The sequence below is a fragment of the Octopus bimaculoides genome, chromosome 15 (genome assembly GCF_046866305.1).
Source record: "Octopus bimaculoides isolate indiv1 chromosome 15, ASM4686630v1, whole genome shotgun sequence".
Taxonomy (NCBI): domain Eukaryota; kingdom Metazoa; phylum Mollusca; class Cephalopoda; order Octopoda; family Octopodidae; genus Octopus; species Octopus bimaculoides.
In genome coordinates, this window is record NC_142942.1 from 46,342,122 (window position 1) to 46,355,724 (window position 13,603).

The window sequence follows — 13,603 nt, forward strand, 5'->3', positions numbered from 1 at the left end:
CAATTACAATGATCCTTATTTTATTGACCCATAAGGGATAAAAGGCCAGGTCAGCCTCAATGGAATTTGAGCTCAGAACATGAAGACAGTCGGAATGCCACTAAGTATTTTGCTCGGCATGCTAATGATTCTGCCAGCTCACTGTCTTATTGATAATGCTAATATTGATACCCTAAAGATGGAGTCTTTTTCGCAAAACAGAGAATGGTTAACGATGGTTTTTTCTTTTTTTTTTTTTTTTAAATTTCTGGAAAATTATTTGTGTGTGTTGTATTTATTTCATTTACATTTGTCTTATTCTAATTTCCTTCTCCAAACAGGTTCTACGCCCGAGACTCTGGACTTCTGAAATTCAAGATCTATGCTGGACTCCAAGGCCGCAACCCGCCACCCACTGCCCGCCGTCTGGTTGCTTTCACCTTTCATCCTTATGAGCCATTTGCCATTAGTATCCAAAGAACAAATGCTGAATATGTGGTCAATTTTCACGTCCGGCATATAGCCTACGAAGCTGATTAGGTTGCGACCCCTATCATGCCCCTCTGTCTCCCTCTATCCTGTCACCGTCTTCCATCTGTTACTCCCTCCTTGTCCTCCTCTTCTGCTCCTCACCATTTTTCATCCTTCTCTGTTTAATGACAATTTATATCTAGCTCTCTCCATACATGGTTTTATACAAACACATTTTGACATTTTACTCAATACACATATACACATTGCATTACATGGACATAACACAACAGATACTTGTTATATTGAAAATAAATAGCATACACTCATATTGTGTGTATATTAAATGGTATGCACTTTACATGCATATTATGTCATGCACACATATTTATAATATTGTATAACTTAATTTCAAATAATTCATTAAAGGTCAGTATGTATCTTGCTATGAGCTTTTCAAATGTAGAAAAGCTCATGGTGAGTGGAATATGTGGCCACTTGTAATGAATCATTTTAACTTGATGTGATATATAATATTTTTCTCAACATCTAACCTTGTTCTAATACTTTAACTGAAACTAACTTTCAGTGCTAAACTACCCTTTCATCTGTGTGTGTGTGTGTGTGTGTGTGTGTGTGTGTGTGTGTGTGTGTGTGTGTGTGTGAGTATGCCTTCAAATTTTTCCATGTTCTCTCTCTTTCTCCAAACACTTAGGATGTATATATGTGTGTCACCAAAACCATGTTCCTCTTCCCTCTCCTTCTTTCCTCCTCCATTGGAAGCAGTAAATTTAATGCTTTTATTATTCCCTGTTATTACCCACCCATCCACACACAGAGTTTTCATGTTCTTTTACAACTGCAGCTAAAACTTGAAATATCTTAACTCAGTATTACAGTTTTGTAATTCCAGTGTCCTATTAGCTGACTCCTATTCCAGCTCATTTGGTTTTGTTTTTATTTAGATCATATAAATGATACTGGTTAAAAATTATTTGTAACTATTTTTTTTTTTATGTAAAATCTTTTATCAAAGTACATTTGAGTAGACTATACTAATCTGAAGAGGATTAATAAGGCCAATGTACCCATAGTTGTCCCCCTTGACTGAGAAAACGAAGCATTAGACTGTTTGTATCTCATTGGCACATAACTATCTCCCCTGCAGTTTCTGAGCTAAGAATTGTTGCTAGAATTTCTTTTATCTGCTTTTTTCATTTTTTAACTTTCCCAAAAACTTTTGGTCAGGAATATTTTGTATCTCACCCTTTAACGTATGTACCCAAATTCATACTTTTCATTTGTTTGAGTTATTTCTCTTAGCTCTTTCTTATATTCTTTTTACTATGGCACATAAACCAACATTAGACCACTTGGCGAGAGTGTTAATGTGATGAATGATAAATCTCTCTTTCTCTCCCTCTCTCTCTATCTATCTATTTCCCCTGGGTTGGATGCTAGTCCACTGCCATTTTAACTTCTCACTGTGCAGACCATTACCTATGTTGTAGTTGGGTGAAATAACTGAATCAGCAAATGTATTGATATGCAACACACCACCTTCCAACCTTCTAACGAGCTGAGTAATTAGCCATTATCTCAGCTCATCATATAAAAGCTATTAGTCATACAACCTACCAAAAATATCAGCCAAATCACCCTCAAATCACATATTTTGTTACATTAGATAATGCAATCTTAGCTCACTGTCTGAATAAAAGACTGGATGGTCACAAGTGGAATGTCGTTGATCTCATAGGTCTATCAGACATTGGCTAATCTGAGTTTAATTAATCACTTGCTCTAAGCCAGGTTACCTCTTAATCTAAATGCTTCATCCTCAATGACAGAACACTTGTCTACTTCTTTTAGACTTAATCCATCATTACAATGCCATCACTTGGTCCTTGGCTTTACAATGCCATCACCTGGTCCTTGGCTTTACAATGCTATCACCTGGTCCTTGGGTACCTCTAGCAGAAACCCATTCTGGCACGAGTATTTCACATCAAGAATCTGTTCTGGTAACACATGCCTTCTTTCCTTCACTCCCTCATCCTAATCAATCACAGAAGACTCTGAAAATATTATCCATGGAAAATACGAGACAGTACAAAATCGTGGTTGACTAATCACGGGGTGGAGGGTAAAAAAAAAAGGATCACAAACAGGTTTTTTTTTTTTTTTTGCACTTTGTCAGTCATGACAGTCAGTGTTCCAGTTAATCTGAACAAGGGAATAGCCTGCTCATGAAATTAACATGCAAGTGGCTGAGCACTCCACAGACACGTGTACCCTTAACATAGTTCTCAGGGATATTCAGTTGTGATACAGAATGTGACAAGGTTGGCCCTTTGAATTACAGGTACTACTCGTTTTTGCCAGCTAGAGTGGACCAGAGCAATGTGGAATAAAGCATCTTAATCAAAGGCACAAGGCACTGCTAGGAATCAAACTCACAAGCTTGTGATTGTGAGTTGAGTATTCTAACCACTGAGCCACCCACTTTCATGGTCTCAAACCTAATATCAACAAGGCTTGAACTCCTAGTTGTAAGAGCACTCCTTAATCTTTTAGCATGCAGATTACTCAGTCAAATGTAATGCTTATTTATTCACATTTGATATGAATTTGTCCTGCATTACCTTGTAGCTTTGAGATTTCAGCAACATGATTTTTAGAATGATATTGTAGGGTAAGTGTGAGAGGCCAGATCTGGCCTGTTTGGGGATAAAATATAGAATATTTTGATTGGATATGGCCAGTTTAAATGCTAAGGGGTTAAATTACACCAAACTTGGCATCATATCGTCATGTGTTAGACGATTGAATGTGGAGTGTGTGTTTGTATGTGAATGTTCAGAGGGGTTAATAGAGAAAGAGAGAGGGTGTAAGAGAGAGATAGTGTGAGGAAGATCTTCATGGATGGAGTAAAAATTGTAGCGAGAGAGATAGAGGAGAGATGAGTGGGGGAGGGGAGCAGCCTGCTGACCAAATGTAAACAGTAGACAGACATATCACACATGTGAGTGAACACACACACACACATACACGTGAACACACACATACACACATAGATGTGTGACCACCTACACAGCAGAACAAAAACATGTGACCATCAACCACAGACAGAAGGGAGAAAATCACAATGTTATATTGTTTGTTTGTTTGTTAGTTTGTCACTCATGTTTTTATGGTATGTCATCTGTAATCTCATTTTTGATATCTGTTACACATTAAACATTCTTAAAATATTTGGAGGGTTGAGGGGTAGGGAAGGTTAAAAATAGCATTGGTCCCTGCAACACCCTACACCTGCCCCTAACATACCCTAATCAACACTTTTTTTTTTTTTTTTAAACCTTCTAAATCAGTAGTTCTCAACGTTTTTAATATCCAGACCAGATCCCAACCTAGATTTGTTTTTAGGGGGCCACTCCAACAAAAGTAAAACACAACTAAATGGAAGAAAATTTAATTTTATTACATTTATAGAGAGAAGACTGTCGGGAGGCGTGGGGTGGGGGTGGGGGTTTGCGAAAGGATGGTCAAGGATCACATGCGGCCCTGTGAGCCACGGTTGAGAACCGCTGTTCTAAATTTTGCTTCAGAATTTTGGGTTTCTTTCACAAGAATTAACTGTGTGAGGTAAATAACAAAACTGTCAAACATTCAATATTTGTAGGGGTGGGGTGGGGTGGGGAGACGACGCCCCCCCCCCGACTCCACTCTTCTCAACTTTCTAAACATTTTTTTTATTTCCATTTTTTAAAACAAAAAAAAAATTATATTTCTTTTTTGTTTGTTCTCTTTATTTTATTATTTTTTTTTTTTTGGTGGTGCGTGTATGTTTTTATCTAAAATATGAAACTAAGAAAAAAAATTTTTTGTTATTTTTCTTTCCTTTTCCTTTTCTTTGAAAAGTTTGTTTCAGGTTTTTTTTTTTTTTCCTTAACACTTCAATATACAGACACCGACAAACACACACACACACACACGCATGCATGTACACTTACATATGCATTTTAGTATTCACACCACCACCACACTTCAACACATACACATTAACAGATACAGAAGTGTACTAACACACTAACATGCATCAGTACAGACTGATACACCAAGATACACACACACACACACACACACACACACTCACTGCTGTCCACACACACATACACATTACTACCAATCACATCAACATCAGTCTCAGCATCACATACTATCATCATCATCATCATTGTCATCATGTTCATGGCCATGCTGTTGTTCCATATCCACTCCTTTTGTAAATAGAAATATAGAAATATTTGAATTTGAAAATGGTTTCACTTGATTTTCCTACTCTAAAATAATGGATTTTGTTTCTCCCCCTCTCTCTCTCTCTCTCTCTCTCTCTCTCTCTCTCTCTCTCTCTCTCTCTCGCCCCTCCTTCTCCCCCTCTCTGTTCCATCCTCAGAAATCTGTGCACTTGCGACATTGTGTCGTCCTTGGCTCAATGCACAATGTGGCTCTGTGGTAAGAAGCTTGCTTCCCAACCACATGGTTCCAGGTTCAGTTCCATTGTGTGACACCTTGGGCAACTGTCTTCTACTATAGCCTCGGGTCTACTAAAGCATTGTGAATGGATTTGGTTGACGAAAACAGAAAGAAGCCCATCATGTGTGTGTGTGTGTGTTAGTCCCCCACTACCACTTGACAACCGGTGTTGGTGTGTTTACATCCCTGTAACCTAGCAGTTTGGCAAACGAGACTAACAGTTGATTCATTCGACTAAAAATTCATCAAGGCAGTGCTCCAGCATGGCCATAGTGAAACTAATAAAGTTGAGTGAAACAGATAAAAGATAAAAGCTTACTATATATTCTGTGGATATTTTGCATCGTTTAGGTGGCACTCCTGTTATGAACTAACATTAAATTGTCAGAAATGGCCAGATTTTTATTATTATTCAATTACAAAGAGAATTGCTTTGAAAGCATTCGTTGTAGAACTGAACATAAAGCTACTTTTAGATGCTTAAGAAAAGTGTCCTGTCTTACTGTGATTTATAGCAAATTGCCTCTCATTTAGGGTAATTTTGATGATGTTTACAACTACAGACGTAAAAGTTGAAGGTTTTTGGAATAATGATGAAGGACCCTACATGAATTATCATATCTCTCCTCTTCCTCACAGCAAAAAAAAAAAAAAAAAATTTTAATGATCTGTCAGTCTCCCCCCCCCCCCCTCCCGTGATCCCAGCAGACAAAATGGAAAAGGTATTTCCCCAGAGGATGGTGAGGGAGAAGGGAGATGTGCTGGAACAGCCACTCTAACTTTTCCCCCTCCCCCCACCGCACTTGCAGATAGCCATCTTCACCCCCACCTCACCTCAAGAGTCAAGAACACTGGAGGTCTCCACTACCACAGGATCAGCCATAAACTTGTCAGAGAGCAGCTGTTGTTTAATCATATATATATATGTGTGTGTGTGTGTGTGTGTGTGTGTATGTACATATGACAAGTTTCTTTCAGTTTCCAGCTACCAAATCCACTCACAAGACTTTGGACAGCCCAGAGCTGTAGTAGAAGACATTTGCCCAGTGTGCCATGCAATGGGCTGAACCCAGAACCATGTGATTGGGAAGTTGTTATCTTAAATAAAATTTTATTTAAAATCCTAACAATAAAAGATATTCTCCCATTAGACTGTCCTTGTTGTAGAGTCCTTGTTGTAGAGTGTATTCTGACCACAATCTTTTCTGTTTAGTGGAAAAGAGCCCATGCTGGAATACTTACCCTGTCTACCATGTCCACTCACAAAGCTTTAGTCTACCCAGAGCCATAGAAGACACTAGCTCAATATTTCATGCGATGGGACTGAACCCAGGACCATGTGGTTGGGAAGCAAACTTCTTACCACACAGCTACAAAAGTAAGAGTATGGTAGACTGCATGTTAGCCACAACAATAATAATGGAATTCAGAATGTAAATAAGCAAAAAAGCAAAGCTGAATGTGTATCCCCTGTGTTTATAGTATTGGATTATTGAAGGATATATTAGTATGTTTGAGGTAAATAGTCAACCACATCAAATGAGTACCTGGAACTAAATTATTCTGAGCTAGAATTCCATGTACTAACATTAAAAATGTGGGGTGGGGGTCTTGAAAAAAGTGTGAGTTAAAGAAAGAGGTGATTGTTAAAAAAAATGTCTGAGAAACACTGGTCTGGATGGTATTTATCAGTGGGCCGATCCATAAATCTTTGAAAATAGGCAACACCATGAGCAATACCAAACAGATGTGAACGGAATTACCAAAGTCCTCCGTGAACCTTAAAAACCAATATAAAGATATTCTATGGGTTTGATTATCAGATACCAAGTTATTTTTCGGTCTAGGGTAGAAATGACACAGCATGTGGCTGGGTTGTTTATAATTTATCAATCCTTGGCTTTGGGTAGGCATCATGTGAAGTATACAGATTAACAGTTTAGCTGTAATCCATTACCGATTACCTTTAACTACAGTGTGGGTGCCATGTAAAAAGCACCCAGTGTACTCTCTAAAGTTTTTGACATAAGGAAGGGCATTCAGCTGTAGAGACTATGCCAAAACAGATGATGGAGCCTGGTGCTGTTCCTGACCTTACCATCCAACCCATGGCAGCATAGAAAATGGACATTAAATGATGGTGATGATGATGCACCAGTGAATGCCACGAGGAGGATTTATTTTGAATTCTTACAAAGAAATTATTTCTGTCTACAGAACCTTTGACTTTATGTATCAGAAACTTTGGCATTGAAGCTAATGAATTCAGTAGCAGAAAGGCAGAATTTATGAACGTTGCAGTTCTTCATTTGAACAATTGGAATTCAGCAAAGATGTGCCAAGTTATGAAATCCCAACTGATATTAACAGATTCTTCTTCACAGTTGGTGAACCATTCACTATATTTGTTCCTGAAGCAGTTGTCAAACCACAACCTTCATCATCAGAATCTAGAATATCATTCAAGGCTTGAGGGACGGATCCTTCATTCTGTTCACAATCATCAATATTTGTGTCATTTATTTAATCTGTATTAGTTGGTGTATCCTTGTTAAACATAAATATAGCTTTTTATGGTTCATCATTTCTTCTGTGTCAATACCAAACTGCTGTTGCTCAATGTTATTGGCTTCGTATTTGTTTGCCAATCGAAACAGATGGACAAAGAAATCTTCCAATATAAAGGAATGCCAGATAATTCAAAAGCACGAAACTCAAAGACTCAAATATGCATTAAGAGAACTTGGTGAATATGCTTGAAACTGTCCTATGCAAGTCATTATCATAAAATTCACAGACATTATCAGATACCAATGTTTGTGAAACACCATTTCCAGAAAAGACAGTTCTTTATAATTACTTTACTGTTTCTACTTCTTATCCCTTCCACTGCATGTTACCATTTCAACAGTAAGTAGATTAGATGTCCAGATCTTGTCTTTTGTCTGACCATTTGAGTAGCAGATAAATTGGTGTTTATTAACTCACTCATTTGTATTAAAATTAGCCAAAATCAGGAACTTTGGTAATCTCAATATAACTGTCTGCTATTGGATACAAGTACTGCTGCATCCTCCAACATGCAGAAATACTTTGTTTTGGCAGTAACATTTTCTGACCGTTTCTCATGAACTCTTATTCACATTGTCCTTGTACCTAACAGCTGTCATTCACAGTTTCCTATCTCTTTAATGAGAATATCTCTTTAGCTGACCTCTCATAATACATTTTAGCCTAACCATAACTTGCTGCTGTTGTCTGTGCCCTCATATAAACCAGTTCAACTGGAGATTACTGGCAAAGCAGTTGTGGTTCTTCTACTAAACTACAGGAAAAGGTATATGTTCCAACCAAGATATTTAGTCTAACGAGTCAAGATTTGGCCCATCTGCTTTAATTAGCAGTGATTTCAAAATTACAATAGCTTTCTCTGTCATACAGTTAGATTGTGGGTTTGTGGAGCTGGGAGTTCTGGACTCAAAATGCCAGAATTCAAGAATTCTTCAACCAAATAACTCCAAAATTATACTCTTATTATCTGTCATCCATTTCTCATAAATTTACGTTCATATTGGTTTTAAACTTTGGGATCTTTTTGTGTCTGGTAGTTTATTATATTCACTAAATCCATTGTTGAAGTCAGCAGCCAGGAGTTATTGTACTACAATAAATCTATCCCAAATAGTTGACCTTGTTAACTGATAGTAATTCAATTGTCTTTCTTTTTCCCCTTTCTCCTTCCGTAGGAGGCTTGCCACTGTTTAAGATTTCCGCAAACAATGATGCATCCATTTTGTCTGTGGATAATTATATTGTTTGGTTTTTCTTTTTTTTTTTTTATATATATATTTTTTTGTTGAAGTACTTCTTGTAGACTTCCATACTTTCTGAAAACAGTCTGTGTTGCTACATTTATAGCAAGACCAAACCAAACCAAATCGCAAATTTATAACTGACATCAAACAACTTTATATAGTTATGGCTCTCTGCCAGTTTTGTTTAAAATGTTTGTGAGTGCTGACATAGGGAACAATATGTGGAGTGTTTGCCAGTACTTAAGTCTCACCTGACTTCCGCAACTCTTCAGACAATCGCAACATTTTAAGCAGGTCAAGAGGATTGGTTTACTCCAGTTTATATAGATTGATGTCATCTCGATCAGCAACCAGTGGATGCAAAACCAATCTGTCATCCAAATAGCAGAACTCCTAAATACATACTTGTTTTGTCAGTTCCATTAGATCATTGTCATCATTTAACGTCCGTTTTCCAAGCTGGTGTGGGTTGGACAGTTTGACAGGTGCCGGCAAGATCAGAGGCCTCACCAGGTTCCATAGTTTGTTTTTGGTTTGGTTTCTATGGCAGGATTCTCTTCATCATACCAACCACTTTACTGAATGCACTGGATATTTCTTGCATCACCATCACCAGTGCTTAAATATTTCTAACATTTTTTTGGTGGTGAAGAGTTTAATTCTAGGTACACCGTCCACCTATAGGTTTTAACTATGGACTTTCACCAATGTTTGTTATTTCTTTATTGCCCACAAGGGGCTACACACAGAGGGGACAAACGAGGACAGACAAACGGATTAAGTCGATTATATCGACCCGAGTGCGTAACTGGTACTTATTTAATCGACTCCGAAAGGATGAAAGGCAAAGTCGACCTCGGCGGAATTTGAACTCAGAACGTAGCGGCAGACGAAATACCGCTAAGCATTTCGCCCGGCGTGCTAACGTTTCTGCCAGCTCACCGCCTTTCACCAATGTTTGTAATTGATAAACATAGCTATACATCATTCACCTGAGTAGTAGTAGTAATGAAGTTTTGACTTCTTCAAGGGATTCTTTCTTTTCAGCAGGACCCCAGAAACTGTAAAAACTCCTTTGATCAGACACCACTCATCAGGTACGTTAAAAGCAAATATAACCTTAAGATCTCAGAATTAATATTCAGCCATTTGATAAAAAGTTTTAAGACAATAAACTCACTCAGTTACTTATTAGAAACAACTCCCTATCAACTATTCTACTAGCCAACAAAATAGGAACGGCAAAGCCCCACAAAGTACGTAACATACTTTTATATGGTTAATATTCCAGTCATCTGACCCCATGTTTACAACTCGGTATTGCCATTCACAAACATTATCCAGCAACATACTTAGAAGTGTTCTCTAAAATGATGACAGCAAACAAATGGAGCAGAAGAACACAATTACTGAGTCAGGGCTGAGATTATGGGATGCAGTTTTGGTGTATGTTCTCAAGACATTAAACAAATTTTAGAATCTTCTAGTATAATAATACTCTTGTGTATTTCTCTGTCGCAACGTATGAACGAGAAAGGAAGGGATGATGGCAAACTTGGTTGTAGGGTGGTGAACATTCAATGCTGAAAAGAAAAATCAAACAGCGTTTCAACTCTATGTAAGTGTATGTGTCTGCATGTACAAAGGAATTATGTGAATGTATGTGTGAACCAGCGTTCTTTCAGTAACAAACGATGAACGATGTCACATCACAAGAGACAACCACTAGATAACATTGACAAGTGTATTAATTTGATTTACCATCCATATTTATATATAAAATACTACAATTAGACGTCATTTTTGACAGTACAGGCCCAGCTAGTAACCATTATATTTTCTGTAGACAGGCACTGTTTCTCACTAGGCTACTATTGTCCATATTTTCAAATCTGCTGTACCTTTTGGATATCGTACAACTTTTGGCCTATTATTAAGATGAACATAATTCTCGATATAACATTTTAATCAATTTGAAACGATGTATAATTTGTCGGCAGCCTTAAGATTCTGCGGTACCAAAAGATGTAAGGGAGATGACTGCTTCTATTCCTTCACGTGTGACTTGGGTACATTTTAAGATTATTTTCATTGGTAAATTCATCTTTGGCTCATTAAAACCCTAACACATCGTTTGTACCAACAATAACAACTTGAATAAATTTATAAAGATTGCACCTGCCTCCCAACAGTTTAGTAAACTGCATGTGGTCTTTTGCCAATTTGATTAAATAATAGACCAATTTTGCTGTAGCATTCTATGTTTAAGGGATATTGGTATATCATGGACCAGATCATGTCTTTAACAAGGAATTGAGTAAATGTGAAGCGCAATAAAACAGTTGAGTTTTTAAAGAAATCTACTCCATTTTGTTTCATCAGATCTCCAAGTAGCAACCAAAACATAAACTTGCCATGGTGAATTAATTACCTGGGCTGATGCATACTTCTCTTAAAGGTTTTGAAATTTCAGGGTCTGTAAATTCTACACCTTCTTCCCTGTACTGATGAGGTTTATCAAAACAGATTTGCTGCTGGAAATGGGAATTTGGAAAAGTTTGGCAGATTTCCTGGTCATTTGCTGTATAAAAGACCCGTTTGTAACCTCAGTATGAAATAATTTTTTCTCCATTGGTTTCTTCAAGTGCATTCAACATATCTCATCTCCAAAGATTTGGCTGCTCTTTCTAGCATGCCCTACTACCACATAACAGCTTTTTGCAATAAAGGACCCAAAATACCTGTTATGTGGTAGCATGGCGTGCAAGAAATAGCAGCTAAATCTTTCTTTTTCTGGGGAAAGGAGCCGTTTACATGTGATGACCCAGAGGGTCACGGGTAGTCTAGTATAATTCTAAACTTAAATATTTTAACATTAAATTCTTTTTTTATAAGGTTAGAAAAAAAACAAATCGACTACAAAGGAAAGAAAACAGCAAAATACAATGGAATATCAAATGTTTGTTTTGTCGTGATATGTCACACTGTCACTAATACTTGTGCTTACAAAGAATAAAATTCCCAACAGTCATTTTATTGTACTGTGCACCAATGTCCTTGTTCATCTCTATTGTCATGGTAACAAATTGTTTGAGGTCAGATGTATATTCTGTAGTCACTGGACATTCTTTTTTTAGATATTAACTGTGGATACTCTCTCTCTACCTCTCTCACTCTTCTCTCTCTCATATATATATATATATATATAAACAAAATTAAGGGATCAGCAACAGGTTGCTTCACCACATACCGAAGTTCAGAAATAGCAGCTAAAAATGCTGAAGCTCCAACAGATAGCAGTTACCCGTAACTCACATAGGCAAAACAAGAAGAAAAAATAACGAACTAAACTAGCCATAGTTAATCATAAACATGTTTCTGGTTTAGAAGGAAAAACTCTTCATTACCTCATCAGTATGATATTCTTGTTGTAAATTCGACGATACTGGCAAATGTGTATGCATGATCTAGCGCCATCATGGCAATCGACACATTTTGAAAGTATCTCCAAATCTACATTGGCGAGCCAGCCCATCATCTTCCCTCAAGAATTACCATGTGCGTCGCAGGCTGCTATTTCTGAACTTCGGTATGTGGTGAAGCAACCTGTTGCTGATCCATTAATTTTGTTCATAAATGTATAAGAACTTTTAAATAAGTTCCACACCGATAATGGTGCTTACATACCGAAGGGCTTGGTAAAAAATATTAATTATTAATTTATTAATAAATTGATAATCCTTTACCCTTTTAATTGTAATAATTATATATATATATATATATTTATATATATATATATTTTACAGGAAGGACAACAAAAGAAAGAAAGAGACCTCGATATTATGCAAATAGAAGAAATTATCTGTAAAAATATGTGACACTTATTCAGTAGCCATGATAAAACTCCGAGTTTCGGATGCCAGGGTGGGAATCCACACCAACATCTCTTCAGTTATCCGGCCATTTGAAAATTCCTGTGAAAACGGAAACTGAAAGAAGCCTGTCGTATATATGTATATATATATATGTATATATATATATATATGTGTGTGTGTGTGTGTGTGTATGTGTTTGTCCCCCCAACATCACTTGACAACCAATGCTGGTGTGTTTACATCCGCTTAACTTAGCGATTTGGCAAAATAGACCGATAAAATAAGCACTAGGCTTGCAAAGAATAAGTCCTGGGGTCGATTTGCTCGACTAAAGGTGGTGTTCCAGCATGGCCGCGGTCAAATGACTGAAACATGTAAAAGAGATAGATAGATAGATATGTATGTATGTATATAAGTGGGAAGACAGAGAGATATACAGGCTAGATATTTCAGCTGCCAGAGTACTACAAGATAGAGAGCAATTTCGTTTCTACTTGTTGTAACTCACTTTTCTGTTCAATATCCTCCAGAGACAGCTTTACACTTCATATATTTTATTGCAAGACAATAAAATATTATCACTGCTTTAATTAGTTGACAAAATCCTTTGTACATTATTAACATTCGACGGATATTTGTCCTCATCTTGTTTGTTGTTAACACAATATTTCAGCTAATATATCCTCCAGCCTTCATCAGATGTCTTGGGGAAAAGTTTGCCACATGACTGGTATCACACTAGTTTCCTACCAGCAAATGTGACTTATTCAAACAGAAAACCGCTTAGAAGAGAGCCATGTATTGTTAAGAGTACAAAATTATAAATTAGTCAAGGTGACATAACTCTTTTTCAGGATCCATAACTCCTTACCAAGGGAGACAACTACAGCTGTCACCTATATTTTGCCACACAAGCAGTTACAA

General features: G+C 37.1%; 1 protein-coding gene across 3 annotated transcripts in view; it reads left to right on the forward strand.

Moving 5' to 3' along the window:
* Positions 1-6,139, forward strand: part of LOC106880847 (DET1 homolog) — a 136,257-nt gene extending 130,118 nt beyond the window's left edge. For all 3 annotated transcript variants that reach the window (XM_014930980.3, XM_014930981.3, XM_089363802.1), the window contains one exon: positions 321-6,139. In XM_014930980.3, the coding sequence (XP_014786466.1) occupies positions 321-519 (199 nt within the window). In that variant the 3' untranslated portion in view covers positions 520-6,139. The remainder of the gene's footprint in view (positions 1-320) is intronic.
* Positions 6,140-13,603: the final 7,464 nt, after the last annotated feature.